Consider the following 20,002-nt stretch of genomic DNA (forward strand, 5'->3'; position numbering starts at 1 on the left):
CTAGTTCTTCAAGTCACTCTCTGGGCCAGCAGGATTATAGTCTGGATCATCTTCATCATCCTCTAGCTCCAAGTCACCCATTTCCTAGAACAAAGACTCATCTACCTCCACATTGTTTCCAGCATCCTCCAAGAACTGGATATCAGATGTGTCAAGATTATGATCTGTTTCAAATAGCTGTTTCCCACTTATTTTTTCTTGCTTGTTCTTCTTCTTTCATTCATTTCTTTTTAATTTCCAAGAGTTCTGCATCAAACTTGGCTTTCCTTTTTTTTTTTTTTTTGGTGAGGAAGATTAGCCCTGAGCTAACATCTGTCGCCAATCTTCCTCTTTTTGCCAAGGAAGACTGGCCCTGGGCTAACATCCGTGCCCATCTTTCTCCACTTTATATGGGATACTGCCACAACATGGCTTGACAAGCGGTGCTTTGGTGTGCGCCCAGGATCCAAACCCGGGCCCACATGCACTTAACCGCTATGCTACCAGGCCGGCCCCCAAACTTGGCTTTCTAACTTAAGAAATTCTCAATTGTAATGGGAGTGCTATGAAATAATTGCTTTTTGGCTTCTTCTTCCTCTTTTTCTTTTTGTTTCTTTTCTTCTTCTCTTCTAGTTTTTATTTGATCTACTATTTCATTTAATTATTTTTGCACAGCTGTCACTAAAGATCATCACCATACCAAGATTTTCTTCTGCCTGTAATGCTAATAATTTTAAAATGTCTGAGACATGATTATCTTCTAGATGTTCCTGGGTGAACATTTCATACAGGGGGGCTTCATCTGGGTATTTTTCACTGTATGTAAACTTGAGGGTAGTCCGGACAGTTTCATCATTTTCTCCAGCCTCAGATGTCACAGTGATGGTGCAGCTGGGTGGATTTTCTGATAATACTTAGCAGGACCTTGTCAAGTGAAGCACTACTGAAGGAGAATGTGGTATTAGGAGAGTGCATTTATATTTTGGAAGACTAGTTATTAGGGGGGTTGGATCAAGGTGCAGTTAAGCTGTGAAGGAGTTGGGGTAGATGGACTCCAGAGCTTCCAGCTCTGTAATCTGTCATCATGGCCCTTGATGCTGTGCATGGATAGCCCAGACACCCAGGCGGCACACGGTGATGCCCAGTGGGCACAGGTGCAGAGTCCCTGGCTGGGAGGCCCAGGGCCCAAAGCTAGGCCAGGCCTGCTGAGCAACCTATAGTTATTTTTTAATGTAAAATTTATATACAATGAAACACACAGATATTAAATGTACCATTTGATGAATTTTGACAAATGTCATCTCATGAGCTTCAATATCTAGTTTACTCATTACCATTCAGTTCTAAGTGTTTTCTAATTTTCACTATGATTTCTTCTCTGATATATGAGTTTTTATTTTGTTAATGATTTTTTTAATAAAACCACTGCAGTAGTAGCCTTGTATTGATTAAAAAAAAAAAAGACACAATCATTACCTGGCTATATCCAACTGAGTTTACTTATTTGAAGCATACAGGAGGATCTCAGCACAAGCAGGAAGCACAGCAAACAAATCAATTCTAACAATTTCCTGGACAGAAGGAAGAGTGGGTTTCCATACACCCAAATCCTAAGAGGTAGGGTTGCCAGATTTAGTAAATAAAAATGCAGTGCTTTGTGGCTGGCCCGGTGGCGTAGTGGTTAGGTTCACGCACTGCGCTTTGTTGGCGGCCCTGGGATACGCAGGTTTGGATCCTGGGCACAGACCTACGCACCACTTATCAAGCCATGCTGTGGCAGGCATCACACGTATAAAATAGAGGAAGATAGGCACAGATGTTAGCTCAGGGCCAATCTTCCTTAGGAAAAAAAAAAAGCAGTGTTTTATCTGGCAATCCTACAAACAAGGGACCACGGTTCTAGATAATAACTCTTGAGTAAGTCGAGTGTCACATCACTCTTTCTGGATGGCTAACTGTCCCTCTCCTTGCCCAACTTTATGTATTCCAGGCTAGAGTCATTGGAGACATGAGCTGGTTTGGATATGTGCCAGCAACCCCATCATCTGGGCCAGTTGCACCTCAACAATATTGGACTTCAAAAATATACAACAAGGTTAAACAGTTCAGTCAAGTTCAGTATGTACACAGGCAAGAACACAGGTTAATGTTAAAAATATTTAATATAGGGGCCAGCCCAGTGGTGAAGCAGTTGATTTCGCATGTTCCGCTTCAGCGGCCCGGGGTTCAGCGGTTCGGATCCTTGGCGGGGACCTGCTCGCCACTTGTCAGGCCATGCTGAGGCAGCGTCCTACATAGAAGACCTACAACTCTACAACTATGATAACAACTATACACTGGGGCTTTGGGGAGGAGAAAAATAGAGTAAGATTGGCAACAGATGTTAGTGCGGAGCCAATCTTCCTCAAAAACAAAAATATTTAACATAGTGGACATAATCAACCTCTGCCTATCTCTTCAGCTCCGTTTCTCACTGTTCTTCTTCTCTGCTCTCCAGTCACACTAGCCTTCTGTCTGGTCCCCAAAATCTCTGTGGTTTCTCCTGTCACAGAGCCTTTGCACATGGCAGAGCTTCCCAAACCTGACATCAGGAATGGGTTACAAGTGTGTCAAGAAATGATTCCTCTCAGCCCTCGAGTGAGGGTGGGTGGAGACTGGGTAGGTGGCTGGAGAGGACAGAGCCAAGGACAGTGAAAAGGGTAATGGCGATATTGGGAAGCACTGGGTAAGGGGTTCCGTCTGCCTGCAAGGCTTTACTCTCCACTTCTACCGCCTACTCACCTTCAGATCTCAGCTCCAACGTCACTTCCCAGGGAAGCCCCCCCCCCAACCTTTCTGACCATGTCAGATCTCCTTACTACATGTTCTCAGACCATCCTGTGATTTTCCTTTATAAGACTTATCACAGCTGTAATTTTATATATATTTATGTCTTCTCAGCTTCACCTAAAGTTCAATGAGAGCAGGGACTGTGTCTTCATCTCCTCCTCCTCCTCCTTTTTACAAACGTTTAAAATTGAAACCTAACCTACAGAAAAGTGCAAAAATCTTAAGTGTCTATAGCTTGATGAATTATCACAAAGTGAACACATCTAGATCAAGAAATAGAACATAACCAGGATTCCAGAAGCACCTCTCATGTAACCACTATCTGGACTTCAAACACCATGATTAATTTTGCCTGCTTTTCGAACTCAGTATAAATAAAATCATACAATTTGTATTTTGTGTGTGCATCTGGCTTCTTTGGTGCAACATTGTATATGTGAAATTCATATACTTACTGCATATAGCTGTAGTCTATTATTTTTGTTGCTATATGGTATCACATTGTATGAATACACTATAATGTATTCATTCTACGGTTGAAATTTGACTGTTATAAATAATGCCATAAGAACATCTTTGTACGTCTTTTTCTACTGTGGTAAAACATACATAACATATGTATGCATTGTAATCATTTTCTTTTTCTTTTTTTTTTAATAATTTTATTTATCTATTCATTTTCCCCCAAAGCCCCAGTAGATAGTTGTATGTCATAGTTGCACATCCTTCTAGTTGCTGTATGTGTGACGTGGCCTCAGCACGGCCGGAGAAGTGGTGCGTCAATGCACACCCGGGATCCGAACCCCGGGCTGCCAGCAGCGGAGTGCGCGCACTTAACTGCTAAGCCACGGGGCCGGCCCTGTAATCATTTTCTCTTTTTTTTTTTTTTTTACAGATTTTATTTATTTTATTTTTTCCCCCCAAAGCCCCAGTAGATAGTTGTATGTCATAGCTGCACATCCTTCTAGTTGCTGTATGTGGGACTCAGCCTCAGGATGGACGGAGAAGTGGTGCCTCGATGTGTACCCGGGATCCGAACCCGGGCCACCAGCATCGCAGCGCGTGCACTTAACCACCAAGCCACAGGGCTGGCCCCTGTAATCATTTTCAAGTGTAGAATTCAGTAGCATTAAGTACGTTCACAATGTTGTACAACCATCACCACTATCCATTTCCAGAACTTTTTCTGTACGTGTCTTTTTGATGCACATATGTTCATATTTCTGTTGGGCATATACTTAGGAAATGCTGGATCATAGCCTATGTGTATGTTCAACTTTAGCAAATACTGCCAACCAGTTTTCTGAAGTGGTTATACCAATTTACATGCCCACCAGCCCTGTATGAGAGTTCTCATGGCTCTGTGCCCTTGCTTACACTTGGTATTATCAATCTGTTAAATTTTAATTATTCTGGTATATGTATAGTATATCTTTCTCCATTTCTCTGGTAACTAAGACAGTTAGCACTTTTACGTATACTTAATGGCCACTGGATAGCTTCTTTTGTGAAATGACTGTTCAAGTCCGTTGCCCATTTTTAATTGGATTGCCTATATTTTTCTTATTGATATACTAGAGTTATTTATATATTCTGGATACAAGAACTTTGGTGGTTAAATGCTTTGCAAATATCATCCCTCATTCCATGGCTTATATTTTCACTGTCTTAATTGTCTTTTGACCAACCAAAGTTTCTAATTTTATATAGTCTAATTTACCAATTATTTCATTTACAATTAGTGCTTTTTATGTCCTATTTAAGAAATCTTTGCCTACCAAAGGTCATGAAGATATTCTTCTATGTTATCTTCTAGAAACTTTGTTTTATCTTTTACAATCTAAACTTCACATGTAGGTCAATTATCAATCTGGAATTAATTTTTGTGTATGATATGAGATAAAGGTCAAGATTCATTTTTTCCCCATAGCTGTATGTCCAGTTGACCCAGCACCATTTATTGAAAATGTCTTCTGTTCCCCAGTGCTCTGCAGGGCCACCTTTGTCCTAAATCAAGCGTGAGTTTGTTTCTAGACTTTATTAAATTCTTTGGACTGTTTGTCTATCATTGTGTCAATATCATACAATCTTAATTTGTAGCTTTCTGATAAGCCTTAATATCTGGTAGCGTTCTTCTCGCAGATTGCTTTTGCTATTCTTAGACTTTTACATCTCCATACACATTTTAGAATCAACTTGTCAATTTCTACCAAAAAATATATTGGGATTAGGGGCCAGCCTGGTGGTGTAGTGGTTAGGTTGGGGGCTCTGCTTTGGTTCTTGGATTCAGATCCTGGGCATGGACCTACACACTGCTCATCAAGCCATGCTGTGGCAGCGTCCCATATACAAAAATAGAGGAAGATTGGCAGAGATGTTAGTTCAGGGACAATCTTCCTCACCAAAAAAAAAAAAAAAAAAAAAAAATATATATATATATATATATATGGATTGCATTGAATCTATAGATCAACTTGAGGAGAATTAACATTTTTACAATATTGAGTCTTTCAGTCCATGAATATGATGTATCCCTCCAGTTATTTAGATCTTCTTCAGTTACTTTTATTAATGTTGTATAGTTTTCTGTGTGGAGACTTTGCATTTCATTTATTAGATTTATTCTGAGATATTGGGTATTTTTTGAGGTTATTTTAAATGGGCCTGATTTTCAAATTGCATTTTCTTTTCATAGGTATATAGAAATATAATTGATTTTTGTATATTGACCTTGCATTCAATGGCTTTGATACATTCAATTATGTATTTATTTGTATATTCTTTTTTTTTGGATTTTTTTTGTCCATGACAGTTTTTGCTCATCATTTTATTCCCTGAATCTAGCACAGTGACTATAAATCCGTGTTTCCCAATCCTCATGTATTTGAATTGCATCTTCATGATTTTTGCCATAAGAATACCACCAATACTACTGTTTCCTTAACAGTATTAAAAGGATGGGAACACCAGGAAGCAGGGACCGTGGGGGCCATTTTGGAGGCTGGCTACCACATCTTAGAAGCATAAAGTGCTTGCTAGCACACAAATAATACTATTTGAGCTTAAATTTCATAGGACACAATTTTGTCTTCTCTCTCTCTCTTTAGTCCTTTTTTATTGTGAAAAAATTTCACATATACATAAAAGTGCATAAAACATAAATGTGCAGCTTGCTAAGTTATTAAAAAGCTAATATCTGTGGAAAAACAATTACCCAAGTTAAGATATGGAACAATGCCAATGCCCCAGAAGCCCCCTCCCCATGCTTCTGAATCACAATGCCCTCCTTCCCATCCTTATGGTGAACACCATGCTGAATTTTAGGATTTTCAGTTTGCTTTTCTTTATAGTTTACCACCTAAGAATGCATTCCTACTCATTATAGTTTAGTTTTGCCAATTTCAAATTTTTATATAAATGGAATCATGCAGTATGTAGTATTTTGTGTCTATTTTCTTTGGCTCAATATTATGTTCTTAAGATTTATCTTTGTTATTTATCTATATTATTCATGTTATCTATGAAGCAGTTGGTTAATTTTCAATGCTGTGTAGTATGTCATTCTATAAACATACCAAAATGTATCCATTTTACTGTTGAAGAATATGTGGGCTGTTTTTAATATTTGCCTATTACAAATTAAGCTGCTGTGAGCATTCTGATACACATCTCCTGGTATACCTGTGCATGCATTTCTGTAGGATATAGACCTAGGAGTAGAGTTGTGTAGTCATTTTCAACTTTAGTAGATAATGCCAAACTGTTTTCCAATGTGGCTGTGCCAACTTATAGTCCTACATGCGGTGTATGTGAATGTCCCTTGTTCCACACCTTCACCAACATCTGCAATTTTAGCCCTGTTGGTGAGTGTGAAGTGGTATCTCATTATGGTTTTAATTTGCATTTTCATGACTGTGAGGTTTCACATGTTCATTGGGCATTTGGATTTCCTCTTTTTTTTTTCCGAGGAAGATTGACCCTGCACCAACATCTGTTGCCAATCTTCCTCTTTTTCTTTTCTCTCCCCAAAGCCCCAGTACATAGTTATATACCATAGTTGTAGGGTTGTAGCTCTTCTATGTGGGACACCGCCTCAGCATGGCTTGAGTGGTGAGTACGTCCGTGCCCAGGATCCAAATCAGCGAACCCCAGGCCACCGAAGCGGAACGCGCGAGCTAAACCGCTATGCCACCAGGCCGGCCCCTGGATTTCCTCTTTTGAGTACTCACTCAAGTATTTTGTCCATGTTTCAATGGGGGTATCCATCTTTTTCTTGTTGTTTTATAGCTGTTATTTATATATTATGGATTTGATTCCTTTTTATGTGTAGCATATACCTTTTCACACTCCATTCTCTTAATGGTGTCTTGATAAACAGAAGTTCTTAATTTTAATGACGTCGAATGTATCAATCTTTTTCTTATTAGTTGTGTTAGCCTCAGGTCCCCAGAAACCAGAGCCTCATTTTATTATTAGGGAGTCCAGGGAACAGGTGTGGGGGACGAGGAAAGTGAAGCAGGAAAGAAAGGAGAACCAACAGGAAGATGTTTCGTCAACCTGGCCATCACTAAATTAAACTGATTGCTGGATCTGGGAACTGTGTCCTCAATAAACAAACTGCATCTCAAGACCATCCTGGGAGAGGTGAGATAAGGGAAGGAATGGGGAAAAATTATTCATTGGCTCCTGTCTCCCACTGATCAAAATTCCACCTGATGGGGCATTATCTCCCTCACACTTGCAGGTTGCACATCTGAGTTTATACATTAAAAAACAGACAAACAAAACCCCTTACTGTCATTTTAGTGGGGTTTAGGGGCTTAATAGTGATACACGCATGGGTTGAATCTACCATACTTAGTGTATTTTCGAATTGATTATTACGGGTGTATAGGAACACTGGTGATATTAGGCTATTGCCATTCCAGTCACTGAGCAGGGAGTGCCTGGGCTCTGTTCTCATCTAAAGACTGTCAACACTTTTTGTCCTCCCACCCACTTGGCACACAGCTTCCCATGAAGCTATAGCCCCAAGCAGAGGGTTGGCAATAGTTTTGTTCAGCTTGCATGTAGGGGCAGGGGTGTCCTTGGCTTCAAGCTGAAAACCTGGCCCAGGTCCTCCACCTCCTGGGAGGCACTTACATCTCAATCCATAGGAGCCAAATCTCTGACTGCTGCCCTTGGTTTTAGACTTATTTCAAAGCCCAGGAGGTCTGTGGTTCCTGAGTATTCACCGGAGGAGTTATCTTGTTTTAAAGTCTAGGTCTCTTTACTTTTCCCTTTTGAAGTTTTGTTTGTCATTGCTCTATGTCTGCTACAGGGTGTGTGTGTGTGCGTGTGTGTGTGTGTGTGTGTGTGTGTGTGTGTGAAAGCCTTAACCCATTCCACCATTTTCATCACAAGTCTAGCAAGAGTTTCTTGAGGGGTCGGCCTGGTGGTGCAGTGGTGAAGTTCGGTGTGCTCCGCTTCAGCAGCCCGGGGTTCACAGGTTCGGATCCTGGGCGTGGACCTATACCACTCATCAAGCCATGCTCTGGCAGCATCCCACATACAAAATAGAGGAAGATGGGCACAGATGTTAGCTCAGTGCCACTCCTCAAGCAAAAAGAGGAAGATTGGCAACAGGTGTTAGCTCAGGGCCACTCTTTCTCACCAAAAAAAAAAAAAAAAAAAAGAGTTTCTTGAATTGATGACAGACAGCAGTTGTGATAGGATGTTAATTAGATTCTCCCCGTTGTCTTTGGAGTTTCAGCAAAGGTCTCAAAAGCAGAAAGCAACACAATAGATGCCAGCTACCTGCTTCCCCCATCCGCTTCAAAGGGAAATGGGAAGAGATTGTAAACCAGTCTGCCAGCATTACTAATCGTCCACATTGAGTCTATATAAGAGAATGATTGTGTTGGAGACTTACCTGTGGGCCCTATATTTTCTCTCTCGCCAGTCTGGGGAGGGAGAGGGGTCATTCTGTTTGCCTAAAGCCAAGTGAGATAAAGGCCTCCACCAGCACCTCTCAGAAAATTTGGCTTCTATCTCCTGGAGTCTGGAAATCCATAGGGGCTGATGTCCCTGTGAAATCCCACCTGAGGGAGTCCAAAAGCCGGATGCTGGCTGACTAGCTTCCCTGGGATGACGAGTAAGGTGGGTGGCACGGAGAGCGAGCTACACTGCCCTTGCCAGCAGGGCAAAAATGCATGAGCTGTCCTATGGGCCAATTGTACCTAGAAGGAAACCAACCTGGAGTCATTTAAAAAGAATCTTTCTCATGAAGGATGCCCATAGAGGAACGGGACCCTAGGAGAGTTTTACGTGGGATGAACCTCTAGAAGGCCAAGGACTGGGAGGACAGGAGTCATAGGCAGTCAACCAGAGGAGAAGCAGTGCCTAGGTCTCAGCAAGAGAGTCGTAAAACAGCCCACAAAGGTGACATAAGAGAGAAAGAGCCAACATTTGTGAGTCCTCCATGTTCATAGGAAACCAACTTTTGAAGATAACAGCATCCTGCACCAACCAAGGAAGACTGCCCTTTTCCCCTCATCCCTTCTTCTCCTGCCCCAAACCCTGGGGAGGGGGGTTCAGAAATAGCAGCTAGCCAGTAGGAGAGGAGGAGTAAACTCTGAGGAGTAAAGGCAGGGATCTGGAGAAGCCTGGCACACCTCCCTTCATCACAGCAAGCTCCATGTCTGAAGCACGCAAGAGCTGGGGGAGGGGAGAACCTATAGCTTGAATGTAGAGTTGTAATTGTTACCCTGAACAAGATATTTTCACTACTGCAATAAGACTACTCGTGTGACTGAAAAATACTTGACAAGTGAAGGGATTTGCAGGAGATTTCATGCAGATGTGACGGGAAAGCAGGAGAGTTTTCCAATTGTATTCCATGGAGGACAGCTCCCTTGATAAAAACAGTTATTCAATATTAGAGAAAGATTGAGGAGGAAAAGCTGATACAGAGTATAACTAACCCTGATTTAAAATGTATTGATTGAAAGTATCTATAAACACCTAGTCACATTTTCTTCATATATACTTAGATCTCACCAAAAGCACAGGTAACCCAAATTCATACATAGGCTAATAAAGACAGTGCATACACCTCTGGCAGATTTTTTAATATTTTTCAGGAGAATAACTTTTATGGGTTTTTAATTTTATATAAATAATCCAAAAGTCAGAAAATAGAGATGAGAAACAAAACAAAACAACCAAAAAACCTCCATAATAGTCATATTAGCCATGGTTACACTGTGGTAGCAAATTATCACTCAAATCTCAGTGCTTAACACACAAAGTTTTATTTCACACCCATGGTACACGTTCAACTCAGGGTAGGAGTGGTACTCTGCTCCACACAGTCACTCAGGTACCCAGGCTGACAGGCTGCACCATCTGGAACACCTGGCTTCCTCAGTTGCCACAGCATGGGAAGAGAGAGCATGGAAATCTTACAACTACTCTTTCCTGATTGGTCCTGGAAATGGTATAAGGTGCTTCCATTCACAGCCCCTAGTGGCTAGAAATAGTCACAGTGCCCCCGGTTCTCAATGGGAGAAGGAAGGGCATCATTTCCTCATGCCGAGAATTAGAGGAGACTCAGATATTGATAAGCCCTGGTAATGTCTCATATCTAATCCCACTAAGCCAGAGATGACTAAAATTCAACTTCTCTAGACTATTTTATATGGCAGCTTCACTTACAAAGAATGTCACCATTCTCTGACAGGCCTTTTATGCTACTGAGCTGGTGTACCTGAATCTCTGAGTGCAGATCTCTGTTGCACAGGACACATTATGAAATATGTTCTAGACTGCTCAGAAACCTTGCATATAACTCATATTTGCTGGTTGAGCCATCACTTTCCCAGATTGCTTTACCTTCTTTTACTTCCATCATCTATCCTGTTATTTAGTTTTCTTTTCACAAAGAAATAACATTAAAAAAAAACTCTTTACTGTAAGTAACACAACCAAAAGAAAACAACAGAATTAGATTGAGATGTGGCTAACTAGCATTTGGCAGTGTTCATTCATTAGCTGGATAACTCATTCCCTCACTATGACTTCCCTGTATACAAGTAATCCCAATTCATGCTTCCAACAAAATTGGCTATCCATCCGTGAAAAATAATTTTAGATTTTAATTTAATGGATTATGTGTGAATTCATACATAAAATTCCAGGGAAACTAAATATGGAAACAAAATGATTAAAGTGTTAAAATATATACAGAAGAATATAATAACTTTGACATGATGAAGGTCCCTTTAAGCCATAAAACCCAGAAGTCAGAAATCGGAAATTCAAATGCCTCAAGAAAGCATGCAGATAATGCTAAGGGGTGAAGTAAGGTGAGGGAAAGAAAAATCAACTGGTAAAATTTTTACTGAACTGTGATGTAAGCGTATGCCATTATACAAACATGTGAAATTGGATATATTTTAAATTTAATATGGAAACATATACATTCGAAAATGGAAACCTTTTATAATTAAATTTTTATTCTGCCTTTGCTTTGGAATCAGAAACCTGATTTTCATACCAATTTCGTTTTGCGTTTCTAGTTGATAGATGAAAAGGGTTAAGCCGTTGTTTTATTTTGAAGAGTTTGGTTAGGATCAACATTTTTTTCATGTTTTGATCAGTGTTTTTCTTCTCTTCTGTGTTGTCTTTTTCTTGCCTTTTGTACTTAGTATGCAAGACCCTGAGTCTGGGGACTACTCCTAAAGCCAGGCGTCTAGGAAAATTCTGGTCATAGATTGGGGGGATCTGAATGGCTCACAAAAACTCTCCAGGCTTCCCATCATGATGTGCACCCCTGGCGGTGAGTGATCTTCCCCGTGACCATAGGCGTTCTGGTTGAGAGAGCGAAAACCCACTCTGATGTCTTCTTTGGGTTTGATTCTCGTCCCTCACCCCGCATTTTCCCATCCTCAATTTCAACCTCTAGAAATCAGGCAAACTGCAAAGTAAACTGACGACTGTCGTGCGGCTTCTGTGGGGGCCGGGACTTCGGTGGTCGCTCTTGCCGAGGTGCGGAACCTCCGACATACCTAACGTTTTGGGGATTACTTATCTTTCTATCATGTAGAACCATTTATTGTCCCCACGTAAATTAACAGGGCTGGGGGCTGGCGAAAGGGCGAAAGCGCTCCCACCACCTCGAGCATCCAAGTAAGAACGCGCTCTGCTCTGGCTAATCCCTTCCCTTCCGCCGGGCCCTCCCCCCACTGGCGCGGAGGTCCTCAGGGTCACGTGGTCGCCGGGGGAGGGGAAGCGGGCGGATCCGGGGCCGCCATCTTGCGGGTTTGGAGGCGGAGCGTGCGGAGCGCAGGTCGCGCGCTTCACTTCCCTCGGTTCGCCCAGCCCCGCGCCGGCTTCCGCGCTCCTCCCCACCTCGGGCTCCTGTGGCCGCTCCCTGAGTGGAGGAGCGGGGAGCCCCGAGAGCGGGGGGTGTGTCGGACGCGTGCTCGAGCCCTGCAACCGCCAGCCGCGGCCGCGGGGGCGCGCTCGGCCGGGCCTCAGGGGCGGCGCAGGCCGGGGGGGGGGTGGGTGCGCTGGCTGCGGGGGCGGGGCGCGGCGGCCGTGGCGGCTGAGGCGGCCGAGGCTGCAGCTGCGGCGGCGCGCTGGGCGCCCGCGGCCGGGGCACCCCCGGGTCGGAGCTGCCGCCCTGGCCGCTGCTGCCGGAGCCATGTACCGCAGCGGCGCCCGCGCCTCCGTCTCTTCGCACCGGCCTAAAGAGAGCGGCGGGAGCGGCCCGCGCACCGGCCGCAGCTCCGGCTCCTCCTCGGGCCCCGCTCGCCGCGCCTCGCCGCCGCCCTCCGGCTCCTCCTCGTCGCGGACCCCGGCTCGCCGGCCCCGCTCGCCCTCAGGGCACCGCGGCCGCCGGGCCTCGCCGTCCCCGCCGCGGGGTCGCCGCGGCTCCCCGTCCCCGCCTCGCGGCCGCCGCGCCTCACCGTCCCCGCCGCGGCCCCGTCGCGTCTCCCCGTCCCCGCCGCGGGCCCGTCGCGGCTCCCCGTCGCCGCCGAGGGGCCGACGACTCTTCCCGCCGGGCCCAGCTGGTTTCCGAGGCAGCAGCCGGGGGGAGTCCCGCGCCGACTTCGCCCGGGACGGCCGCGGAGACCATCCAGGCGACAGCGGCAGCCGGGTAATCCCACCCCTCGACCGGGACTCCCTCCATTCCCGAGCCCGCTCGCCCGGGCTTCTCGCTTCCAGAAACGCCCGTGGTCCAGGCTCCTGAGGCCTCCAGGCCAGGATGCCCCAAACCGAAGACCCTCCACCCCCACGGCCCCCCTTGGCGACGCCCGAACCTGGGGGTTCCCTGTCAGCCCCGGGAGCTCCCTTTGCACAGTAACGGACTCGGGACCGCTCGGGCGCCTGGTCGGGAGGCAGTGCTCCATTTCCTAGGAATAGGCTGCTTCTCTCCCTCTGGGTGGAAAAGTTTGCCAGGGCCAAGGGAATTTCCTCCAAACCGTATGCCTGGGACTTTTTCAATAGTTGTTTCCCCGGAGTTCCATGGTTTTGTATCCTCTTAGACCTGAGCTGCCCCCTGAGTCTTAGAAAAGAAGCTGAAATGTCTTTGTGGTGAGTTGGGTTGCTGAGACCGGACCCAGGTAGACACCTCGAATGTAAACTGTTAGGTATCTAAATTGGAGCTGCTTCTCCGAAATGAAGTGTGCATGCCCACAGTCGTTGGAATAGCGCTACCACTCACTGAGTTGTGTGTTAGGAAATATGCTTAGCCCTTCACTTTACACCTTCTCTTTGAGCACTCACAACCCTTTGAGGTGAGGCAGTTAAAATTATTCCTTACTGAACAGCTGAGGAACTCAGAGAGGGTTAAGTAACTTAAGGCCACACAGCTAAGAAGTGGTGGAGCTGTGATTCAGTTCTTACCTGCCTGGTTCCCACATCCATGATTTTAACCGTTATGTTTCCCTGCTAGAGGGACAGAGCATAAGGTTAAGAAGTTTAGTTTAGACATACTGTTGACCTCTCACCGTAACCACCACTCTGGGCAGGTTCTGGTGTTTTGGAATTTGTTTTTATTATCAGTGCACCACTCTTTTTGTAAACCCCTGTGACAAAGTTTCTGTTTTCCTGAGTGGCTCTCTAACAGTATTAAAGTGCTCTGGATACTCTGGTCATAGGTGAATTGACTTGTCACTATGTTAAAGATTTTCATAGCTGAGCAGCGATAAGTCTGAGTGTTACTCACTACAGAGGAAGCAAGGAAAACAGAATACTAGTTTCCATAACCTCCCTTTTCTTCTCCAACGCGCAACCTGTGTGCTCCAGTCTTTTCTGTCCCGGTAAATGACATCACCTATTGTTCAGTCGGAAACAGTGATCATCTTCCTTCTCCGCAAGTCTAGTCTGGCAGATTGACTTCATCAGTCCAACCAGGCAGCTCTGCTTCTGAAATTCGTCCCCAAAACTGTCCTCCTCCTGCCATCACTCTAATCTAAACCCTGTTACCTCTTAGCTAGATTGTTGCATTAGGCTCCTTTTCACCCCACTCTTGTTTCTGTGCAGTTTATTCTGTACCCAGCGATCAAAATGATTTTTTAAAACCTTCATTTTATACATTTGAGAAGTATTTATCGAACATCTACCATGTATTAGGTGCTGTTCTGGGCATTGGGGATACAACAGTGAACAAACCAGTAGAAAACCCCTGCCCTTGTAGAGTTTGTATTCTAGCAAGGGGAGTCGGATAATAAATAAGATAAAGAAGTAAAATGTTTTAGCATGTTAAATGTGATTAAGTGCTAAGAAAAAAAGAAAACAGAGAAGAGAGTTATTATTTTTGATAAGGTAGCCAGGGAAGGCCTCCTGGGAAGGCGACTTTTTAATAAAGACCTGAAGGAAATGAGCGCATGAGCAAGGCGAGCATCTAGAGGAAGAATGTAGTCATATCACTCCCCTGCTTGAAACCCTTCTGTGGCTTCTTTTTTTTTTTAATTTTAAATATTTATTTGTTTATATATTTAGTGTGTGTGCGCATGCAAGGAAGATCAACCCTGAGCTAACATCCACGCCAGTCTTCTTTTTGCTGAGGGAAGACTGGCTCTGAGCTAACATCCATGCCCGTCTTACTCCACTTGATACGGGACGCCGTCACAGCATGGCCTGACAAGCGGTGTGTTGGTGCACGCCCGGGATCCGAACCCCGGGCCGCCAGCCGCGGAGCGTGCGCACTTAACTGCTATGCCACGGGGCCAGCCCCTGTGGCTTCTTGTTACACTAAGAATAAAATCCAAGTTTTGTAACTGTGGCGTCTGTCTATAGTCTCCTCTCCTGTCACTTTGCTGTAGTCCCAGTAGCTGCCTTTCTGTTACCCAAAACACGCTGAGCTCATTACAGAGCTTGTTCTGTTTGCCTGAAACGTCCTTCCATCTGTTCTTTGCAAGGCTGACATCTCATCATTCAGGCCTCCGATTAAATGGTATCACCTCAGAAAAGCCTTCTCTAACCATCCTATCTGAAATAGCTCCTTCCCCCCAATCTGTTTCATGTTTTCATGTTATAATGACATTATAGCATTTATCACTATCAAAAGTACTTAAAAAAATTGTTTTGGCATACCTCCTTCACTAGAAATGTATAAGTTCTGAGAGCATTCTTAATTCACTGCTCTAGTCCTTTGCCCAGTACTAGTAAATGAAAGAATGAGCGGTCACTGATTGGGGTGGTTGGAAGTGTGGACTTTCATCTAAGAAAATGATAATTTTTAAAAAAGTGCTTTATCTTTGGAGTAGTATCTTACCATAGCCATATCTCACCTTGTTGGACCACAACTTTGTGACAAGAGAAGAGGACATTTTTGGGTATAGGGATATCTTGTCCCTATTGACAGTTATGTTATCTTCATTTGTAGAGACGCTCTCCTGGTCTGCGTTCTGACTCTTCTTTGGAACAGAGCTTAAGGATCACTGTTGGCAATGACCACTTCTGTGTTGGCCTACCAGAACGGAGGCGGCTTAGTGATCGACTGGGGTCACCAGTGGATAATATGGAGGACGTGGACAGGTAGGCTTCATCTGAGGCAGGGCGCACTATAAAATTGCTTGAAGGCAAAAATGTTACTGTTTTCTGAATGATGTGTTTGAAAGAGTGGTGCTAGCACTGAAGTTATATGCCCTGTGTCCAGTACAAAGTATAACATTGGGAAAGCCTTTCTGAGTTGGGAGAGTATTGATGGTAGACTCTGTTGCTTAAAGAATTATGTAGAGGGGCCAGCCCCATGGCTTAGCGGTTAAGTGCGCACACTGCTATTGGTGGCCCGGGTTCTGATCGGGGCGCTCACTGATGGACCACTTGTCTGGCCATGCTGAGGCGGAGTCCCACATACAGCAACTAGAAGGATGTGCAACTATGATGTACAACTATCTACTGGGGCTTTGAAGAGAAAAGGGGAAAAAAAAGGGAGGAGGATTGGCAATAGATGTTACCTCAGGGCCGGTCTTCCTCAGCAAAAAGAGGAGGATTGGCATGGATGTTAGCTCAGGGCTGATCTTCCTCAAAAAAAAAAAAGAATTATGTAGAAAAAAAGACTTTAAAAGGTCATCCTGGGGCTGGCCTGGTGGCGTAATGGTTAAGCTCGTTCAGCTTCGGTGGCCTTGGTTTGCAAGTTCAGATCCTGGGCTTGGACCTACACCACTCATCAAGCCATGCTGTGGCAGCGACCTACATACAAGATAGAGGAAGATGGCACAGGTGTTAGCTCAGGGCCAGTCTTTCTCAAGCAAAAAGAGGAAGATTGGCAACAGATGTTAGCTCAGGGCTCATCTTTCTCACACACACAAAAAAGGTCATCCTGGTCCTACTGGAAAAAGGAAGGCTGAGGGGACATAAACAGAGTTCCCCAGATTAAAGACAGTTGCAATGATATGGAGTCTAAAATACTGGAACTAGGGGTCCCCTCTGCAAAGGAAAGTTCTGGACAAAATAGGAATTTTTTTTTTTTTTTTTGTGAGGAAGATCAGCCCTGAGCTAACATCCGTGCCAATCCTCCTCTTTTTGCTGAGGAAGACCGGCCCTGAGCTAACATCTATTTCTAATCCTCCTCCTTTTTTTTTTCCCCTTTTTCTCCCCAAAGCCCCAGTAGGTAGTTGCATGTTATAGTTGTACATCCTTCTAGTTGCTGTATGTGGGACACCGCCTCAGCATGACCGGACAAGCGGTGTGTCGGTGGGCGCCCGGGATCCAAACCCCGGGCCGCCAGTAGCGGAGCACGCACACTTAACTGCTAAGCCACGGGGCTGGCCCTGGAAATCTTTTTTTAATGGTGTTATTTTTTAGCTTGTTCAGGCTGAAATATAGATTCAGAAAGGATTTAGATAAATTCATATCTAATATATGTATTTCTATTAAATATATAAGCATTAATAGAAAGTTAGAGAGCTTTAAAAATGTTTAATTTCAGTTATTACTTTACAACTATTGAGTGCTGAGGAAGGGTAAATACACTCCACAGAGTATTAAATAACAGATCTCAGGTACTAGGAACTTAACTGTATATGCAAGGTAAATAATCACATTAGGTGTTTTCAGCTCACAAAAGTAAAAAAGTAAGCATGAGAGTACAAGAAAAGCACTCTTTCTGAAAGCTGAGAACCATGTCTGTTATGGTCTCTCCCCAGCACATTGAGAGTTTTCACAAATGATTAGCAGTAGTGATAAATCAATGTAATGTTCTTTCAAACTGAGACTGTCCGTGCAGTGGTGCACATAGCATAGGCAGGTAGGTGGGGGACAGCTGGGCAGGAAGTCTGAGGACCAGTGCTGCCCTTCGGTGGTAATATTTACTTCAAAGCTCCACTGGCTGTTCAATGCAGTGAAGCAAGGCAGGACAGTGCTCTGTCACGTGACACTGAAGCTTCTGAAGATAGGGCTTCAAGGTATGTGACTGTATCACTTAATTGAGGCAACAGCCCTTGCCCTTCTGGCTCCTTCTATTTTGGGAGATGATTGAGTAGGTGTCTGAGTAGATGCTGCATGGTGTGATTCTCTTCCTTCCTCGCTGAGGTTTTGAAGTAACTTTAGCATTTCCTCTTGTTAGGCCTAGGGTGTCACCTCCCCTTTCCATAAGCTTCGTTATGCACGTGTGCTTCAGATAGCTGATAGTCCGTTTTTAAGTTATAAAAATTAAAATTTTCCTCTTAGGGAGTTGGGGACAGTAATCTTCATTCCAGAATCGTGTGTTTCAGAGAGACAAGTGTATTTTAGAGAAAGTGAGATTAAGGTTCTAAAAGGTGGTACCAGGCCATTGTTTAGACTTTTTGCCCCCCCCTGCACTCTTGCTGAGTATGGTTTGTGTGGATAATTACTGTCCACTAAAACCAGGCCATAGGGCTGTTGGCATTCTCAGGATGTCTCCTGACAGTGAGTCTAGTCTTCAGCTAATGAAACAGGCCATTTTCATCCTTGGTATGTAGGTGTTTATTTTTTCCTGAGACCCTGGTATTCTTTCTCTTATCTTGTCGAATCTGTTAAATTTTACATCAGGTTTGGGTTACAGCCAAATTGACAGGATTGTCAGTGCCCTCACCTTGGCAGCTCTGTGTGTAGGACTGTAACTTATTCTGAAAAGGGAACATGAACAGTTTGTTTGAAGACGCTTACAGTGTACAGTTCAGTGATGTTTAGTATATTCACAGAATTGTGCATCCACCACTGTGATCAATTTTAGAACATTTTTATTACCTGCACCCTTAGCTGTTAGTCCCCTGCACCCCCTGCCCTAGCCTATCACTAATATACTTTCTGTCTCTACAGATTTGCCTGTTTTGGACATTTCATATAAATAAAATCATACAACATATGGCCCTTTGTGACTGGCTTCTTTCACTTAGCATAATGCTTTCAAGATTCATTCATGTCATAGCATATAATAGTACTTCATTCGTTTTTTAATTTTATTTATTTATTTATTTATTTTTGTGAGGAAGATCAGCCCTGAGCTAACATCCATGCCAATCCTCCTCTTTTTGCTGAGGAAGATCAAACCTGGGCTAACATCTATTGCCAATCCTCCTCCTTTTTCTCCCCAAAGCCCCAGTAGATAGTTGTACGTCATAGTTGCACATCCTTCTAGTTGCTGTATGTGGGACGCGGCCTCAGCATGGCCGGAGAAGCGGTGCATTGGTGTGCGCCCGGGATCCGAACCTGGGCCGCCAGTAGCGGAGCGTGCGCACTTAACCGCTAAGCCACAGGGCTGGCCCCCCTTTTTATTGCTAATAATACTTCATTGTATGTATTTTGTTTATCCATTCATCAGTATGATGAATATTTGGGTTACATTTGGGTTGTTTCCACTTTTTGGCTATTATGAATAATGCTGCTATGAACATTGGTGTACAAACTTTTATGTGGACATATGTTATATGTGTTTTTTAACTTGTTTAATGGAATTTGTAAACAAAAAAGTAGGATAGTACAGTGAGCTCCCATGTACCCATCCCCCACATCCAACAGTCAGTTTTTTGAATAGATATACCTTCTTTTAGAAAAGAGATGGACTTAACTAAAGCTTTCAGAGAGAGTCTGTCACTGGACTATTCTGAGCTACAGGCAGTCGGGGCCCTTTTTAGGGCTCACTTTTACTGCAGCCAGTTCTCGCTCTTGTCCTTTGGGAAACTTAAGGAAGGAGAACGGGAACTTCTAATAAGCAACCTGATTTCTATCTGTATTTATATGATAGCTCATTCTTTTAACTGTTTCTATGCCTTCTTTTGTTGTTTTTTTCCCTCCTTTTGCTGGAGTTGGCAAGTCTGGACTGAGACTTTCTGAGAGCCATCTCATTATTTTTAGCTTCTTGATATTTAGTGCTGGATTAGATCTTGGGTTAATATGTCATTTGGTGGTGACATGTAATAGTTCTAGTGGGGAGCTGAACATGGGAGCACAGATGAACTTGCCACTAGGCATGGAGCTTGTGTTTTTTCCCCTACACTAATATGATCAGAGACTTTGTATGGTAGATGGTGTTTTAGCAACAGAGTGACTCAACTCATGGACATTCTTCCCTGGAAATAGGTGTGTTCATGGCTGACAAACCTACAGTGTAAAATATTTTATTCTAGTTATGATTGATTTCAGAAATCATCCTTAGTTCGTTCCCATTCTTTCCTACTTCGTATTACATTGAGACCTCAAAATTCCACAGATTCTTGGGGAAGAGGTGAGTAACAAGAAC

The 20,002-nt window shown here is 43.9% G+C and overlaps 1 protein-coding gene and 1 pseudogene across 2 annotated transcripts in view; one reads left to right on the forward strand and one right to left on the reverse strand.

Moving 5' to 3' along the window:
- LOC131414247 (RWD domain-containing protein 1-like) lies at positions 1–12,495 on the reverse strand (annotated as a pseudogene).
- ZNF318 (zinc finger protein 318) overlaps positions 12,448–20,002 on the forward strand; it is a 26,789-nt gene continuing 19,234 nt past the window's right edge. The window contains exons 1-2 of one of the 2 annotated variants that reach the window (XM_058554308.1): positions 12,448–12,949; positions 15,683–15,834. In XM_058554308.1, the coding sequence (XP_058410291.1) occupies positions 12,494–12,949; positions 15,683–15,834 (608 nt within the window). In that variant the 5' untranslated portion in view covers positions 12,448–12,493. Of the gene's footprint in view, positions 12,950–15,682; positions 15,835–19,905; positions 19,988–20,002 lie in introns of those variants that run through there. The other variant, XM_058554310.1, reaches the window with a different exon arrangement.

Source organism: Diceros bicornis, chromosome 14 (assembly GCF_020826845.1).
Source record: "Diceros bicornis minor isolate mBicDic1 chromosome 14, mDicBic1.mat.cur, whole genome shotgun sequence".
Lineage (NCBI taxonomy): Eukaryota > Metazoa > Chordata > Mammalia > Perissodactyla > Rhinocerotidae > Diceros > Diceros bicornis.